This window comes from Sphaerodactylus townsendi, linkage group LG07 (assembly GCF_021028975.2).
Source record: "Sphaerodactylus townsendi isolate TG3544 linkage group LG07, MPM_Stown_v2.3, whole genome shotgun sequence".
NCBI lineage: Eukaryota > Metazoa > Chordata > Lepidosauria > Squamata > Sphaerodactylidae > Sphaerodactylus > Sphaerodactylus townsendi.
Window position 1 is genome coordinate 697,843 of NC_059431.1, and position 18,430 is coordinate 716,272.

At 73.8% G+C, this 18,430-nt stretch overlaps 2 protein-coding genes across 4 annotated transcripts in view; one reads left to right on the plus strand and one right to left on the minus strand.

Annotated features, from left to right (window-relative positions):
* Positions 1–738: 738 nt before the first annotated feature.
* Positions 739–7,455, plus strand: NUDT2 (nudix hydrolase 2). Of its 3 annotated transcripts, none has more exons than XM_048503790.1 (3): positions 739–861; positions 3,109–3,248; positions 7,047–7,455. In XM_048503790.1, exons 2-3 carry the CDS (start codon positions 3,116–3,118, stop codon positions 7,358–7,360), a joined length of 447 nt encoding a protein of 148 aa, XP_048359747.1. In that variant the 5' UTR covers positions 739–861; positions 3,109–3,115; the 3' UTR covers positions 7,361–7,455. The 3 variants fall into 3 exon arrangements, with proteins under 3 accessions (XP_048359747.1, XP_048359749.1, XP_048359748.1); XM_048503792.1 differs by lacking the exon at positions 739–861 and adding an exon at positions 885–1,104; XM_048503791.1 differs by lacking the exon at positions 739–861 and adding an exon at positions 1,123–1,277.
* A 195-nt stretch (positions 7,456–7,650) lies between these two features.
* MYORG (myogenesis regulating glycosidase (putative)) overlaps positions 7,651–18,430 on the minus strand; it is a 78,852-nt gene continuing 68,072 nt past the window's right edge. Inside the window, exon 3 of the mRNA XM_048503284.1 lies at positions 7,651–7,657. Within this exon, the coding sequence (XP_048359241.1) occupies positions 7,651–7,657 (7 nt within the window). The remainder of the gene's footprint in view (positions 7,658–18,430) is intronic.

The window sequence follows — 18,430 nt, forward strand, 5'->3', positions numbered from 1 at the left end:
GGCACTCCGGATTGAGCACTGAGCATCAACTTTGAATTCGCAGTGGTCGCGACGTCGGGAGGGCGAGGAAAGGGGGCGTCGCCATGGCAACGGAGCAGGTCCGTGTGTACACGGGGGTCCGGGGAGCCCGGCTGTCGCCATAGCAACAGCCACGCTTCCCCAGAAGCAACGCCATTCGACCCCGGATTTGTGTTTTCTCTCCCCCCGGGCTTACCTGGAGTATGCTCAGCGATCATCCCTGATCTGGGTGAAGGAAGACCCGAGCAGCCTGCTTGGAGAACTCAAGCCAGGCTCCGCTGACGATGGCTAGGCCGCGTCTCCATAGCAACGCCGCAAAGCCTGTGTTCGAACGCTCGCGCCTGTTCGCCGCCCCGCCCCCAAGCCAACATAGGCGTCCAATGGGAAGCGGAGTAGAGAGAGCGAGGCTGAAGGGGTGGCGCCTCATCTAGCCAATCGGGTGCTTAGAAAGACGGTGGCGGGAGAGTAGAACTCAAAGGCGGAAAAATGACGAGTCTCCTCTGGAAGTCACCGCCCTCAACACGGATTGGGTTTTGTGAAACTTGAGCCCGGTGTCAGTAAAGCCAAAAGACGCTTTGGAGTCTCCTATTGGTGCTTTTCCCATCACTCATATCACAAAGCCAATCACATCGCTAGTTCTCCACCTTCCATCTCCCTTTCCCTTCGTTGATTGAACGCTCCCCTTTTCTTCCGCATTCTTTCTCTCATCTTGATTGGACGAGCGACTCTTACGCTTTGATTGGCACACCTGCCTGCCAATGGAGAGGTTCCAATGCTCTCGGGGCTCTCTTGCAGGGAATGAAGGCGTGGGGTCGTTGTTTGTAAGGTGGAGCTGCTAGTCTGGTAAGCATCACGTGACAGCCTTTTCCTAGACACGGTTACTTTCGAGTAAGCCCGTTCATTTGAATAGGCTTTGCAAAAGGGGCATTCCAGACCGACTAAGCTCAGCGCATAACAGATTTCTTTTCTAAAAAACGCAATAGCTGCTGCATGTGCAGAGCGTATCAGTGTGTCGAACTCTGCACATGCTCAGGAACAACTTGGAGTGGGGCCAGCGGGATGCAGAGTGGTCTGATGGGATCCGAGGTCGGTGTCATGGACGCTGTTTAAGATCTGCTGGTTGCAATTGGGTTTCCCACTCATATTTCAGGGCCTTCTCAGTGGTGGCCCCGAGATTGTGGGCGTGTCCAGCATCTTCTTTACCTGCGTTCAGAAGATTGGGAAAGAAGAGGCGGCTGTTTTCCCTGGCCTTTGAACAGGTTTTCTGGTTACATGGCCTTAGATTGACCTGGATTGTATGACTTTAAATTATTTGTATTGTTAAGTAAATAAAATATTTATTTTTGTGAGCACCCAGCTTCACATTGCATCATGGAGAGCAGGAGTCCCTAACATTTTCCACCCTGTGAGCACCTCTGGAATTTTGTGGGCGCCGTTGCAAGGTGGCTGCAGACACGTGTGAAGGAAGCCCAAGGGCAGGGGACAGGAGGAGGAGTTTTTGAAAATATGCTCGGAAAGTGATAGAAAGAGAGAGAAAGCAACGCTATGGTGGCAGCTGCCACTGAAGCATCATTAGTTTAATCAATAAGACACCATGCTTAGGTCAAAAGAATAAAGTGCACAGATATAGGATGGGGGGATACTTGGCTTGATAACAGTACATGTGAAAGGGATCTAGGAGTCTTAGTAGACCACCATGTGAACATGAGCCAGCAGTGTGATGTGGCGGCCAAGAAAGCCAGTGCAATTCTGGGCTGTATCAATAGGAGGATAGTGTCCAGATCGAGGGATGTAATTGTACCTCTCTATTCTGCATTGGTTAGACCACTCATGGAATAATATGTACAGTTCTGGGCACCACAATTCAAGAAGGATATTGACAAGCCGGAACAGGTCCAGAGGAAGGTGACTAAAATGGTCAATCATCTGGAATCCATGCCCTACGACAGTGATGGTGAAACTTTTTGAGACCGAGTGCCCAAATTGCAACCCAAACCCCACTCATTTATCGCAAAGGGCCAACCCGGCAATTTAACCTGAATGCTGAGGTTTTAGTTTAGGAAAAATCGGTTGGCTCCCTCTTCCTCCGCCCCACCCGCTGGAGCAGGGGGCAGCCTTTTCTAGCCTCAAGCAAGTCCTGCGTGCACCGCTCTTTGCCTCTCTAGCATCTCTGCCTCCTCTGCCCCCCCCCCCCCGGCAACAGCCACCTGGAGCACAGGCACCAGGCCCGCCAGCCGGGTCTTCCCTGCAGTGCACGCACATCGTTCTCAGTGGCCCAGGCCAGCCTAGATGTGTATGTGTGGGGGTGATTTTCTGCCCTCCACATGACAAACTCTGTGTGTGCATGCCCACAGAGAGGGCTCCGAGTGCCACCTCTGGCACCTGTGCCAGAGGTTCGCCATCACTGCCCTACAAGGAGAGACTTAGGGAGCTAGGAATGTTTAGTCTGGAGAAAAGATTAAGGGGTGACATGATAACCATGTTTAAATGTTTTAAGGGAAGTCATATTGAAGATGTGAGCTCCCAAAGGCACCTGGTGGGCCACTGCGAGTAGCAGAGAGCTGGACTAGATGGACTCTGGTCTGATCCAGCTGGCTTGTTCTTATGTTCTTAAGATGGCCAGCTTGTTTTCTGCTGCTCCAGAGACTAGGACACGGAGTCATGGGTTCAAGGGGAAGGAAAAGAGATTCCAACTAAACATTAGGAAGAACTTCCTGACTGTCAGGGCTATTTGACGGTGGAATGCACTACCTCGGAGTGTGGTGGAGTCTCCTTCTTTGCAGGTTTTTCAACAGAGGCTGGATGAACATATGTCGGGAGTGCTTTGATTGCGTGTTCCTGCATGGCAGGGGGATGGCCCTGATGGCCCTTGTGGTCTCTTCCAACTCTATGATTTTACGCTCACCCTGCTGGGCAGGCAGGCACCTCATCTGGCCTCACCTGTTTTCTGCAGACACTTGGTGGGCATCAGGAAAGGTTTGGTGGGTACCATTTTGCCCACTGGCTTCCCTTTGGGGAATCTCTGAGGCGTCGGAGCCATGTCTGCATATCCAGTTCCTGAGGTCATTCACTCATCTTCATTTTACGTAGGACAATCATGACCGTCAGAGCGTGTGGCTTGATTATCTTCAGAAAGCTGCGTGAGGCATCTGCCGCCACAGTCGGGAGCAATATCCAGTACCTCCTCTTGCAGACATCGTATGGGACTCATCACTGGACTCCTCCAAAAGGTATTGCCTTGGTTTTGACTGGACCTGAGATATTCTTAGTAGTTTTCAATTAGTTTTTTTTCCTATGTACTTTTATTTTGTTGTGGACCTGCCTGAACCACTTTAGGAGCAAAAATGGCAGCATCTGAAGTTTAAGGAGCAGCAGTGGCGTAGAGCTCGTGTATCTAATCTGGAGGAACCGGGTTTGATTCCCCGCTCTGCTGCCTGAGCTGTGGAGGCTTATCTGGGGAATTCAGATTAGCCTGTGCACTCCCACACACGCCAGCTGGGTGACCTTGGGCGAGTCACAGCTTCTTGGAGCTCTCTCAGCCCCACCTACCTCACAGGGTGTTCGTTGTGTGGGGGGAAGGGCAAGGAGATTGTCAGCCCCTTTGAGTCTCCTACAGGAGAGAAAGGGGGGATATAAAGCCAAACTCCTTCTCTTCCTCCTCCTCTTCTTCTTCTTCTTCTTCTTCTTCTTCTTAAGGTGAAGATGAAAAGAAGAAGAGTTTGGATTTATAACCCAAATGTCTCTCCTGTGACTCGAGGTGGCTTACAAACTCCTTTCCCTTCCTCTCCCCACCTTGTGAGGTAGGTGGGACTGAGAGCGTTCCGAGAGAACTGTGCCTAGCCAAGGTCACCCGTCAGGCTACATGTGTAGGAGTGGGGAAACAAATCCAGTTCACCAGATTAGAGTTCACCGCTCATGTGGAGGAGGAGTGGGGAATCAAACCTGGCTCACCAGATTTGAGTCCATTGCTCTTAACTACTACAGCTCCCTGGCTTTCCGGGATGCAGAGATATTGCTGCCTGTGCGTTAGAATCATAGAGTTGGAAGAGACCCCGTCAAGTCCAACCCCCTGCCATGCAGGAACACGCAATCAAAGCACTCCTGACAGATGGCCATCCAGCCTCTGTTTCAAAACCTCTAAAGAAAGAGACTCCACCATACTGTTGCAATCCAGTTTTTCAAATTAAGTTGTTCCCCAAGAGTCAAGGAAGTGTATTCTTTTTATAGCAACTGGAATTCTCTTAAGACAAGCTTCGTTAAAGGTGGTGTATATCTTTTGTCCTGCACAGAAGCTGATTTCCTTTTATCCCTAACTAAGGTAAACATACCTTGACATTTCTTAGATATTTGGAACAAGCCGTACAACAGAAGGCCAAGGAATTGCTTCAAACAAGCGCGGTGGTGCTTGAAAGTTTCAAAACCGAATAAGTGCTGAGTCATCGGGTCCAATTCAACTCAGATACCGAAATCCATTTGCTATAAATGGAGTGGATTTCAGCCGTAACGTTTACAGAGGAGTGCCACAATGCCCATAGAAGCAAAACAAACAGTGGTTATGGTAATGCCTATATGGTTAGGGTTGCAATTCTCTGAGGGTTTCATGTAACACCTTTGGTTTCAGTGAACTTTGACGCCCCCATCCGCACACAGGATGGAACTTGTAACTCTTTGTGAACTTTGAATCACAAGAAAGTTGAGGAATTGCTTCAAACCAGCAGAGCCCCTTGGGGATAGGGCGGTATGCTGAAATTAGATAGATGGATGGATGGATGGATGGATGGATGGGTGGGTGGGTGGGTGGGTAGATAGAGAGAGAGAGAGAGATGATGATGATAGATAGATAGATAGATAGATAGATAGATAGATAGATAGATGGATAGATGGATAGATGGATAGATGGATAGATAGATAGATAGATAGATAGATAGATAGATAGATAGATAGATAGATAGATAGATAGATAGATAGATAGATAGATAGAAAAACTAGTGGGGTTATGGTTGAAAGTTTCTAAACCTAGTAAGCAGGCAGTAACTGGCATAGTTGTGTGTGTGTAACTAAAGTGCCAACTAGTCGCACCCGACTTATAGCAAACCCCTAGAGCAGGGGTGCCCAACCTATGGCACTCCAGATGTTCATGGACTACAATTCCCATCAGACCCTGCCAATTGGCCATGCTGGCAGAGGCTGATGGGAATTGCAGTCCATGAACATCTGGAGTGCCATAGATTGGCCACCCCTGCCCTAGAGTTTTCATGGCAAGAGATGTTCAGAGGTGGTTTGCCGTTGCCTGCCCTCCGTATAAGGACCCTGGCATTTCTTGGTGCTCCTCTATCCAAGAATTAACCAGGAAAGACCCTGCTCAGCTTCCAAGATCTGACCATCAGACTAGCCTGGACCATCCAAGCCAGAGCTTACGCACACATAACTGTGAATTTTTGGGTTCAGCTGCATCTCTGCGGTTTGGCGGTGTAGCCTGCTTCCACAGGACTGGCATGGAAGAATGGTTAACGTCTGACTAGAATATGAGAGGCTCGAGTTCGGATCCCTTCTCTGCCATGAAAGCTCGCTGAGAAAATATTCGACCAGCTGCTGTGTCCAAATATGTTTCACAGCCGTGCTTGCGAGCGTTATTTCTAGTGCCTGCCCTTTGCTTAGCCCTCGCGTGGTTTGTGGTGTTTATATTCCTGTCCCGAATATGTTCCTGAGAAAGGGAAGTCTGGCTTCACTCAGGAAAATCTAAGACCAGCCTGACGATAGGTTTTGTTTATACCTGACTGGTAATGGGATCTCTGCAGTAAAAAGGATCTTACAGTTGGGGACATCGGCAAATCGTATCCTTGTCTCTGTCTTTCCCTTCCTGTTTCCTACCCCAATTTAGAAAGCACCACAATCCTTTATTGTGAGCAGCAGTGGCGTAGGAGGATAAGAGCTCATGTATCTAATCTGGAGGAACCAGGTTCGATTCCCAGCTCTGCCGCCTGAGCTGTGGAGGCTTATCTGGGGAATTCAGATTAGCCTGGGCACTCCCACACACGCCAGCTGGGTGACCTTGGGCTAGTCACAGCTTCTCGGAGCTCTCTCAGCCCCACCCACCTCACAGGGTGTTTGTTGTGAGGGGGGAAGGGCAAGGAGATTGTCAGCCCCTTTGAGTCTCCTGCAGGAGAGAAAGGGGGATATAAATCCAAACTACTCCTCCTCCTCTTCTTCTTCTTTATTTTATAACTGTGATATGCTTATATTGTTATTGAGATCATTTGATTCAATTCATTTCGTTTGTAGCCCGTGCTTCTCCTCGGAGGGGACCCAAGGCAGCCCACACTATTCTTGCCCCCATTTCATCCTGACCCATTTATCCTCAAAGCAGCGCTGTAGAGTAGGTTAGACTGAGCGCCAGTGTGGTATGGTGGTTAAGGGGGTGGACTCTAATCTGGAGAACCGGGTTTGATTTCCCACTCCTCCACATGAGTGGCTGACTCTAATCTGGAGAATTGGGTTTAATTCTCCTCTCTTCCACAAGAAGCCTGCTAGATGACCTTGGGGCAATCACAGTTCTCTCAGAACTCCCTCAGCCCCACCTGCCTCACAAGGTGTCTGTTGTGGGGGGAGGAAGAAGAAGAAGAGTTTGGATTTATATCCCCCCTTTCTCTCCTGCAGGAGACTCAAAGGGGCTGACAATCTCCTTGCCCTTCCCCCCTCACAACAAACCCCCTGTGAGGTAGGTGGGGCTGAGAAAGCTCCGAAGAACTGTGACTAGCCCAAGGTCACCCAGCTGGCGTTTGTGGGAGTGCACAGGCTAGTCTGAATTCCCCAGATAAGCCTCCACAGCTCAGGCGGCAGAGCTGGGAATCAAACCCGGTTCCTCCAGATTAGATACACGAGCTCTTAACCTCCTACGCCACTGCGGGAAAGGGAAAGGAATTTGCGAGCTGCTGCGGGACTCCTTTCGGTAGAGAAAAACGGTATAAATCCAACCTAAGAACAAGCCAGCTGGATCCAAACACTTCTTGTTCTTCGTTCTCTGTCAGGTCATGTGGATCCAGGAGAAGAGGACCTACAGACGGCCCTCCGGGAGACCCAGGAAGAAGCCGGGCTGGACGCCAGCCAGTTCACCGTCCTTGAAGGCTTCAAGAAGGAGCTGAACTACACTGTGAGAAACAAGCCCAAAACGGTGGTCTACTGGCTGGCCGAAATGAAAGACAGCAGCGCGGAGGTCAAGCTGTCGTCGGAGCACCGGGCCTTTCGTTGGCTGGCCCTCGAGGAGGCCTGCGAGCTCTCTGGGTTTGAGGACATGCAGGCCACGATCCGGGAGGCCCATCAGTTTCTCTGCTCCCGAGTGTGACCGCTCTGCAGGGGTCGGAGGAGCATTTTAGAGGAAACGTTGGCTGCAGATTCCATCATCATCATAATAATAAACAACAGACTGTCAAAAAAAAAGCCAGGCTCTCTGTACAAATGTGCCGTTGTTATGTCCAGCTGTCTTTGAAGCTCTGGGGCTTCCATTCCAATGAAATCTCGGGTCACAATGGCCATTGTGGTGCACACCAACACGTTTTCGGGCGCTTGCCATGTGCTTTTAGAAGGTGGCCGGGACTAGGTGGGACTTTTGACCAGCCGAGCTCCTCCTATGGATTAAAAACTGGTTGAGAAACAGGAAGCAAAGAGTGGGTGTAAATGGGAAGTTCTCACAATGGAGAGATGTAGGGAGTGGCGTCCCCCAAGGATCCGTTTTGGGACCAGTGCTCTTTAACCTATTCATAAATGACCTGGAAGTAGGGGTGGGTAGCGTGGTGGCCAAGTTTGCAGATGATACCAAATTATGTAGGGTGGTGAGAACCACAAAGGATTGCGAAAATTTTGATTATCTGTGCAGTTAAAAAACATCCTGTTAAATGAAACCTCTGTCTGAAATGGCGTAGAGCCGCTGTGAGAATTATGCATAATCTCGCTCCTTGGCATCTTGTGATTGGCTCCTCCTCTTGGATCGTGCCCACCACCCTGTGTCAGAATTCCTAAGGTGCCCCCAGGGCTCCAAGAAGCCGGGGACCCCTGATTTAGCCTAAGCCAGAGAGATCTGGATTCAACCTGCAGGTTTAAAGTTACTTCTGTTTAGGGTGTTGTGGGGTTTCCGGGTTGTATGGCCGTGTTCCAGTAGCATTTTCTCCTGACGTTTCGCCTGCGTCAGTGGCTGATCCTCAGATGATCCTCTGAAAATGCCAGTCACAGATGCAGGAGAAAATGCTACTGGAACATGGCCATACAACTTGGAAAACCCATGACCGCCTAGTGCCGTGGTGGTGAACCTTTGGCACTCCAGATGTTATGGACTACAATTCCCATCAGCCCCTGCCAATTGGCCATGCTGGCAGGGGCTGATGGGAATTGTAGTCCATCCCCCCCCCCCCCCCACCCCCCCCCCCCCCCCCCCCCCCCCCCCCCCACCCCCCCCCCCCCCCACCCCCCCCCCCCCCCACCCCCCCCCCCCCCCCCCCCCCCCCCCCCCCACCCCCCCCCCCCCCCACCCCCCCCCCCCCCCACCCCCCCCCCCCCCCACCCCCCCCCCCCCCCACCCCCCCCCCCCCCCACCCCCCCCCCCCCCCACCCCCCCCCCCCCCCACCCCCCCCCCCCCCCACCCCCCCCCCCCCCCACCCCCCCCCCCCCCCACCCCCCCCCCCCCCCACCCCCCCCCCCCCCCACCCCCCCCCCCCCCCACCCCCCCCCCCCCCCACCCCCCCCCCCCCCCACCCCCCCCCCCCCCCACCCCCCCCCCCCCCCACCCCCCCCCCCCCCCACCCCCCCCCCCCCCCACCCCCCCCCCCCCCCACCCCCCCCCCCCCCCACCCCCCCCCCCCCCCACCCCCCCCCCCCCCCACCCCCCCCCCCCCCCACCCCCCCCCCCCCCCACCCCCCCCCCCCCCCACCCCCCCCCCCCCCCACCCCCCCCCCCCCCCACCCCCCCCCCCCCCCACCCCCCCCCCCCCCCACCCCCCCCCCCCCCCACCCCCCCCCCCCCCCACCCCCCCCCCCCCCCACCCCCCCCCCCCCCCACCCCCCCCCCCCCCCACCCCCCCCCCCCCCCACCCCCCCCCCCCCCCACCCCCCCCCCCCCCCACCCCCCCCCCCCCCCACCCCCCCCCCCCCCCACCCCCCCCCCCCCCCACCCCCCCCCCCCCCCACCCCCCCCCCCCCCCACCCCCCCCCCCCCCCACCCCCCCCCCCCCCCACCCCCCCCCCCCCCCACCCCCCCCCCCCCCCACCCCCCCCCCCCCCCACCCCCCCCCCCCCCCACCCCCCCCCCCCCCCACCCCCCCCCCCCCCCACCCCCCCCCCCCCCCACCCCCCCCCCCCCCCACCCCCCCCCCCCCCCACCCCCCCCCCCCCCCACCCCCCCCCCCCCCCACCCCCCCCCCCCCCCACCCCCCCCCCCCCCCACCCCCCCCCCCCCCCACCCCCCCCCCCCCCCACCCCCCCCCCCCCCCACCCCCCCCCCCCCCCACCCCCCCCCCCCCCCACCCCCCCCCCCCCCCACCCCCCCCCCCCCCCACCCCCCCCCCCCCCCACCCCCCCCCCCCCCCACCCCCCCCCCCCCCCACCCCCCCCCCCCCCCACCCCCCCCCCCCCCCACCCCCCCCCCCCCCCACCCCCCCCCCCCCCCACCCCCCCCCCCCCCCACCCCCCCCCCCCCCCACCCCCCCCCCCCCCCACCCCCCCCCCCCCCCACCCCCCCCCCCCCCCACCCCCCCCCCCCCCCACCCCCCCCCCCCCCCACCCCCCCCCCCCCCCACCCCCCCCCCCCCCCACCCCCCCCCCCCCCCACCCCCCCCCCCCCCCACCCCCCCCCCCCCCCACCCCCCCCCCCCCCCACCCCCCCCCCCCCCCACCCCCCCCCCCCCCCACCCCCCCCCCCCCCCACCCCCCCCCCCCCCCACCCCCCCCCCCCCCCACCCCCCCCCCCCCCCACCCCCCCCCCCCCCCACCCCCCCCCCCCCCCACCCCCCCCCCCCCCCACCCCCCCCCCCCCCCACCCCCCCCCCCCCCCACCCCCCCCCCCCCCCACCCCCCCCCCCCCCCACCCCCCCCCCCCCCCACCCCCCCCCCCCCCCACCCCCCCCCCCCCCCACCCCCCCCCCCCCCCACCCCCCCCCCCCCCCACCCCCCCCCCCCCCCACCCCCCCCCCCCCCCACCCCCCCCCCCCCCCACCCCCCCCCCCCCCCACCCCCCCCCCCCCCCACCCCCCCCCCCCCCCACCCCCCCCCCCCCCCACCCCCCCCCCCCCCCACCCCCCCCCCCCCCCACCCCCCCCCCCCCCCACCCCCCCCCCCCCCCACCCCCCCCCCCCCCCACCCCCCCCCCCCCCCACCCCCCCCCCCCCCCACCCCCCCCCCCCCCCACCCCCCCCCCCCCCCACCCCCCCCCCCCCCCACCCCCCCCCCCCCCCACCCCCCCCCCCCCCCACCCCCCCCCCCCCCCACCCCCCCCCCCCCCCACCCCCCCCCCCCCCCACCCCCCCCCCCCCCCACCCCCCCCCCCCCCCACCCCCCCCCCCCCCCACCCCCCCCCCCCCCCACCCCCCCCCCCCCCCACCCCCCCCCCCCCCCACCCCCCCCCCCCCCCACCCCCCCCCCCCCCCACCCCCCCCCCCCCCCACCCCCCCCCCCCCCCACCCCCCCCCCCCCCCACCCCCCCCCCCCCCCACCCCCCCCCCCCCCCACCCCCCCCCCCCCCCACCCCCCCCCCCCCCCACCCCCCCCCCCCCCCACCCCCCCCCCCCCCCACCCCCCCCCCCCCCCACCCCCCCCCCCCCCCACCCCCCCCCCCCCCCACCCCCCCCCCCCCCCACCCCCCCCCCCCCCCACCCCCCCCCCCCCCCACCCCCCCCCCCCCCCACCCCCCCCCCCCCCCACCCCCCCCCCCCCCCACCCCCCCCCCCCCCCACCCCCCCCCCCCCCCACCCCCCCCCCCCCCCACCCCCCCCCCCCCCCACCCCCCCCCCCCCCCACCCCCCCCCCCCCCCACCCCCCCCCCCCCCCACCCCCCCCCCCCCCCACCCCCCCCCCCCCCCACCCCCCCCCCCCCCCACCCCCCCCCCCCCCCACCCCCCCCCCCCCCCACCCCCCCCCCCCCCCACCCCCCCCCCCCCCCACCCCCCCCCCCCCCCACCCCCCCCCCCCCCCACCCCCCCCCCCCCCCACCCCCCCCCCCCCCCACCCCCCCCCCCCCCCACCCCCCCCCCCCCCCACCCCCCCCCCCCCCCACCCCCCCCCCCCCCCACCCCCCCCCCCCCCCACCCCCCCCCCCCCCCACCCCCCCCCCCCCCCACCCCCCCCCCCCCCCACCCCCCCCCCCCCCCACCCCCCCCCCCCCCCACCCCCCCCCCCCCCCACCCCCCCCCCCCCCCACCCCCCCCCCCCCCCACCCCCCCCCCCCCCCACCCCCCCCCCCCCCCACCCCCCCCCCCCCCCACCCCCCCCCCCCCCCACCCCCCCCCCCCCCCACCCCCCCCCCCCCCCACCCCCCCCCCCCCCCACCCCCCCCCCCCCCCACCCCCCCCCCCCCCCACCCCCCCCCCCCCCCACCCCCCCCCCCCCCCACCCCCCCCCCCCCCCACCCCCCCCCCCCCCCACCCCCCCCCCCCCCCACCCCCCCCCCCCCCCACCCCCCCCCCCCCCCACCCCCCCCCCCCCCCACCCCCCCCCCCCCCCACCCCCCCCCCCCCCCACCCCCCCCCCCCCCCACCCCCCCCCCCCCCCACCCCCCCCCCCCCCCACCCCCCCCCCCCCCCACCCCCCCCCCCCCCCACCCCCCCCCCCCCCCACCCCCCCCCCCCCCCACCCCCCCCCCCCCCCACCCCCCCCCCCCCCCACCCCCCCCCCCCCCCACCCCCCCCCCCCCCCACCCCCCCCCCCCCCCACCCCCCCCCCCCCCCACCCCCCCCCCCCCCCACCCCCCCCCCCCCCCACCCCCCCCCCCCCCCACCCCCCCCCCCCCCCACCCCCCCCCCCCCCCACCCCCCCCCCCCCCCACCCCCCCCCCCCCCCACCCCCCCCCCCCCCCACCCCCCCCCCCCCCCACCCCCCCCCCCCCCCACCCCCCCCCCCCCCCACCCCCCCCCCCCCCCACCCCCCCCCCCCCCCACCCCCCCCCCCCCCCACCCCCCCCCCCCCCCACCCCCCCCCCCCCCCACCCCCCCCCCCCCCCACCCCCCCCCCCCCCCACCCCCCCCCCCCCCCACCCCCCCCCCCCCCCACCCCCCCCCCCCCCCACCCCCCCCCCCCCCCACCCCCCCCCCCCCCCACCCCCCCCCCCCCCCACCCCCCCCCCCCCCCACCCCCCCCCCCCCCCACCCCCCCCCCCCCCCACCCCCCCCCCCCCCCACCCCCCCCCCCCCCCACCCCCCCCCCCCCCCACCCCCCCCCCCCCCCACCCCCCCCCCCCCCCACCCCCCCCCCCCCCCACCCCCCCCCCCCCCCACCCCCCCCCCCCCCCACCCCCCCCCCCCCCCACCCCCCCCCCCCCCCACCCCCCCCCCCCCCCACCCCCCCCCCCCCCCACCCCCCCCCCCCCCCACCCCCCCCCCCCCCCACCCCCCCCCCCCCCCACCCCCCCCCCCCCCCACCCCCCCCCCCCCCCACCCCCCCCCCCCCCCACCCCCCCCCCCCCCCACCCCCCCCCCCCCCCACCCCCCCCCCCCCCCACCCCCCCCCCCCCCCACCCCCCCCCCCCCCCACCCCCCCCCCCCCCCACCCCCCCCCCCCCCCACCCCCCCCCCCCCCCACCCCCCCCCCCCCCCACCCCCCCCCCCCCCCACCCCCCCCCCCCCCCACCCCCCCCCCCCCCCACCCCCCCCCCCCCCCACCCCCCCCCCCCCCCACCCCCCCCCCCCCCCACCCCCCCCCCCCCCCACCCCCCCCCCCCCCCACCCCCCCCCCCCCCCACCCCCCCCCCCCCCCACCCCCCCCCCCCCCCACCCCCCCCCCCCCCCACCCCCCCCCCCCCCCACCCCCCCCCCCCCCCACCCCCCCCCCCCCCCACCCCCCCCCCCCCCCACCCCCCCCCCCCCCCACCCCCCCCCCCCCCCACCCCCCCCCCCCCCCACCCCCCCCCCCCCCCACCCCCCCCCCCCCCCACCCCCCCCCCCCCCCACCCCCCCCCCCCCCCACCCCCCCCCCCCCCCACCCCCCCCCCCCCCCACCCCCCCCCCCCCCCACCCCCCCCCCCCCCCACCCCCCCCCCCCCCCACCCCCCCCCCCCCCCACCCCCCCCCCCCCCCACCCCCCCCCCCCCCCACCCCCCCCCCCCCCCACCCCCCCCCCCCCCCACCCCCCCCCCCCCCCACCCCCCCCCCCCCCCACCCCCCCCCCCCCCCACCCCCCCCCCCCCCCACCCCCCCCCCCCCCCACCCCCCCCCCCCCCCACCCCCCCCCCCCCCCACCCCCCCCCCCCCCCACCCCCCCCCCCCCCCACCCCCCCCCCCCCCCACCCCCCCCCCCCCCCACCCCCCCCCCCCCCCACCCCCCCCCCCCCCCACCCCCCCCCCCCCCCACCCCCCCCCCCCCCCACCCCCCCCCCCCCCCACCCCCCCCCCCCCCCACCCCCCCCCCCCCCCACCCCCCCCCCCCCCCACCCCCCCCCCCCCCCACCCCCCCCCCCCCCCACCCCCCCCCCCCCCCACCCCCCCCCCCCCCCACCCCCCCCCCCCCCCACCCCCCCCCCCCCCCACCCCCCCCCCCCCCCACCCCCCCCCCCCCCCACCCCCCCCCCCCCCCACCCCCCCCCCCCCCCACCCCCCCCCCCCCCCACCCCCCCCCCCCCCCACCCCCCCCCCCCCCCACCCCCCCCCCCCCCCACCCCCCCCCCCCCCCACCCCCCCCCCCCCCCACCCCCCCCCCCCCCCACCCCCCCCCCCCCCCACCCCCCCCCCCCCCCACCCCCCCCCCCCCCCACCCCCCCCCCCCCCCACCCCCCCCCCCCCCCACCCCCCCCCCCCCCCACCCCCCCCCCCCCCCACCCCCCCCCCCCCCCACCCCCCCCCCCCCCCACCCCCCCCCCCCCCCACCCCCCCCCCCCCCCACCCCCCCCCCCCCCCACCCCCCCCCCCCCCCACCCCCCCCCCCCCCCACCCCCCCCCCCCCCCACCCCCCCCCCCCCCCACCCCCCCCCCCCCCCACCCCCCCCCCCCCCCACCCCCCCCCCCCCCCACCCCCCCCCCCCCCCACCCCCCCCCCCCCCCACCCCCCCCCCCCCCCACCCCCCCCCCCCCCCACCCCCCCCCCCCCCCACCCCCCCCCCCCCCCACCCCCCCCCCCCCCCACCCCCCCCCCCCCCCACCCCCCCCCCCCCCCACCCCCCCCCCCCCCCACCCCCCCCCCCCCCCACCCCCCCCCCCCCCCACCCCCCCCCCCCCCCACCCCCCCCCCCCCCCACCCCCCCCCCCCCCCACCCCCCCCCCCCCCCACCCCCCCCCCCCCCCACCCCCCCCCCCCCCCACCCCCCCCCCCCCCCACCCCCCCCCCCCCCCACCCCCCCCCCCCCCCACCCCCCCCCCCCCCCACCCCCCCCCCCCCCCACCCCCCCCCCCCCCCACCCCCCCCCCCCCCCACCCCCCCCCCCCCCCACCCCCCCCCCCCCCCACCCCCCCCCCCCCCCACCCCCCCCCCCCCCCACCCCCCCCCCCCCCCACCCCCCCCCCCCCCCACCCCCCCCCCCCCCCACCCCCCCCCCCCCCCACCCCCCCCCCCCCCCACCCCCCCCCCCCCCCACCCCCCCCCCCCCCCACCCCCCCCCCCCCCCACCCCCCCCCCCCCCCACCCCCCCCCCCCCCCACCCCCCCCCCCCCCCACCCCCCCCCCCCCCCACCCCCCCCCCCCCCCACCCCCCCCCCCCCCCACCCCCCCCCCCCCCCACCCCCCCCCCCCCCCACCCCCCCCCCCCCCCACCCCCCCCCCCCCCCACCCCCCCCCCCCCCCACCCCCCCCCCCCCCCACCCCCCCCCCCCCCCACCCCCCCCCCCCCCCACCCCCCCCCCCCCCCACCCCCCCCCCCCCCCACCCCCCCCCCCCCCCACCCCCCCCCCCCCCCACCCCCCCCCCCCCCCACCCCCCCCCCCCCCCACCCCCCCCCCCCCCCACCCCCCCCCCCCCCCACCCCCCCCCCCCCCCACCCCCCCCCCCCCCCACCCCCCCCCCCCCCCACCCCCCCCCCCCCCCACCCCCCCCCCCCCCCACCCCCCCCCCCCCCCACCCCCCCCCCCCCCCACCCCCCCCCCCCCCCACCCCCCCCCCCCCCCACCCCCCCCCCCCCCCACCCCCCCCCCCCCCCACCCCCCCCCCCCCCCACCCCCCCCCCCCCCCACCCCCCCCCCCCCCCACCCCCCCCCCCCCCCACCCCCCCCCCCCCCCACCCCCCCCCCCCCCCACCCCCCCCCCCCCCCACCCCCCCCCCCCCCCACCCCCCCCCCCCCCCACCCCCCCCCCCCCCCACCCCCCCCCCCCCCCACCCCCCCCCCCCCCCACCCCCCCCCCCCCCCACCCCCCCCCCCCCCCACCCCCCCCCCCCCCCACCCCCCCCCCCCCCCACCCCCCCCCCCCCCCACCCCCCCCCCCCCCCACCCCCCCCCCCCCCCACCCCCCCCCCCCCCCACCCCCCCCCCCCCCCACCCCCCCCCCCCCCCACCCCCCCCCCCCCCCACCCCCCCCCCCCCCCACCCCCCCCCCCCCCCACCCCCCCCCCCCCCCACCCCCCCCCCCCCCCACCCCCCCCCCCCCCCACCCCCCCCCCCCCCCACCCCCCCCCCCCCCCACCCCCCCCCCCCCCCACCCCCCCCCCCCCCCACCCCCCCCCCCCCCCACCCCCCCCCCCCCCCACCCCCCCCCCCCCCCACCCCCCCCCCCCCCCACCCCCCCCCCCCCCCACCCCCCCCCCCCCCCACCCCCCCCCCCCCCCACCCCCCCCCCCCCCCACCCCCCCCCCCCCCCACCCCCCCCCCCCCCCACCCCCCCCCCCCCCCACCCCCCCCCCCCCCCACCCCCCCCCCCCCCCACCCCCCCCCCCCCCCACCCCCCCCCCCCCCCACCCCCCCCCCCCCCCACCCCCCCCCCCCCCCACCCCCCCCCCCCCCCACCCCCCCCCCCCCCCACCCCCCCCCCCCCCCACCCCCCCCCCCCCCCACCCCCCCCCCCCCCCACCCCCCCCCCCCCCCACCCCCCCCCCCCCCCACCCCCCCCCCCCCCCACCCCCCCCCCCCCCCACCCCCCCCCCCCCCCACCCCCCCCCCCCCCCACCCCCCCCCCCCCCCACCCCCCCCCCCCCCCACCCCCCCCCCCCCCCACCCCCCCCCCCCCCCACCCCCCCCCCCCCCCACCCCCCCCCCCCCCCACCCCCCCCCCCCCCCACCCCCCCCCCCCCCCACCCCCCCCCCCCCCCACCCCCCCCCCCCCCCACCCCCCCCCCCCCCCACCCCCCCCCCCCCCCACCCCCCCCCCCCCCCACCCCCCCCCCCCCCCACCCCCCCCCCCCCCCACCCCCCCCCCCCCCCACCCCCCCCCCCCCCCACCCCCCCCCCCCCCCACCCCCCCCCCCCCCCACCCCCCCCCCCCCCCACCCCCCCCCCCCCCCACCCCCCCCCCCCCCCACCCCCCCCCCCCCCCACCCCCCCCCCCCCCCACCCCCCCCCCCCCCCACCCCCCCCCCCCCCCACCCCCCCCCCCCCCCACCCCCCCCCCCCCCCACCCCCCCCCCCCCCCACCCCCCCCCCCCCCCACCCCCCCCCCCCCCCACCCCCCCCCCCCCCCACCCCCCCCCCCCCCCACCCCCCCCCCCCCCCACCCCCCCCCCCCCCCACCCCCCCCCCCCCCCACCCCCCCCCCCCCCCACCCCCCCCCCCCCCCACCCCCCCCCCCCCCCACCCCCCCCCCCCCCCACCCCCCCCCCCCCCCACCCCCCCCCCCCCCCACCCCCCCCCCCCCCCACCCCCCCCCCCCCCCACCCCCCCCCCCCCCCACCCCCCCCCCCCCCCACCCCCCCCCCCCCCCACCCCCCCCCCCCCCCACCCCCCCCCCCCCCCACCCCCCCCCCCCCCCACCCCCCCCCCCCCCCACCCCCCCCCCCCCCCACCCCCCCCCCCCCCCACCCCCCCCCCCCCCCACCCCCCCCCCCCCCCACCCCCCCCCCCCCCCACCCCCCCCCCCCCCCACCCCCCCCCCCCCCCACCCCCCCCCCCCCCCACCCCCCCCCCCCCCCACCCCCCCCCCCCCCCACCCCCCCCCCCCCCCACCCCCCCCCCCCCCCACCCCCCCCCCCCCCCACCCCCCCCCCCCCCCACCCCCCCCCCCCCCCACCCCCCCCCCCCCCCACCCCCCCCCCCCCCCACCCCCCCCCCCCCCCACCCCCCCCCCCCCCCACCCCCCCCCCCCCCCACCCCCCCCCCCCCCCACCCCCCCCCCCCCCCACCCCCCCCCCCCCCCACCCCCCCCCCCCCCCACCCCCCCCCCCCCCCACCCCCCCCCCCCCCCACCCCCCCCCCCCCCCACCCCCCCCCCCCCCCACCCCCCCCCCCCCCCACCCCCCCCCCCCCCCACCCCCCCCCCCCCCCACCCCCCCCCCCCCCCACCCCCCCCCCCCCCCACCCCCCCCCCCCCCCACCCCCCCCCCCCCCCACCCCCCCCCCCCCCCACCCCCCCCCCCCCCCACCCCCCCCCCCCCCCACCCCCCCCCCCCCCCACCCCCCCCCCCCCCCACCCCCCCCCCCCCCCACCCCCCCCCCCCCCCACCCCCCCCCCCCCCCACCCCCCCCCCCCCCCACCCCCCCCCCCCCCCACCCCCCCCCCCCCCCACCCCCCCCCCCCCCCACCCCCCCCCCCCCCCACCCCCCCCCCCCCCCACCCCCCCCCCCCCCCACCCCCCCCCCCCCCCACCCCCCCCCCCCCCCACCCCCCCCCCCCCCCACCCCCCCCCCCCCCCACCCCCCCCCCCCCCCACCCCCCCCCCCCCCCACCCCCCCCCCCCCCCACCCCCCCCCCCCCCCACCCCCCCCCCCCCCCACCCCCCCCCCCCCCCACCCCCCCCCCCCCCCACCCCCCCCCCCCCCCACCCCCCCCCCCCCCCACCCCCCCCCCCCCCCACCCCCCCCCCCCCCCACCCCCCCCCCCCCCCACCCCCCCCCCCCCCCACCCCCCCCCCCCCCCACCCCCCCCCCCCCCCACCCCCCCCCCCCCCCACCCCCCCCCCCCCCCACCCCCCCCCCCCCCCACCCCCCCCCCCCCCCACCCCCCCCCCCCCCCACCCCCCCCCCCCCCCACCCCCCCCCCCCCCCACCCCCCCCCCCCCCCACCCCCCCCCCCCCCCACCCCCCCCCCCCCCCACCCCCCCCCCCCCCCACCCCCCCCCCCCCCCACCCCCCCCCCCCCCCACCC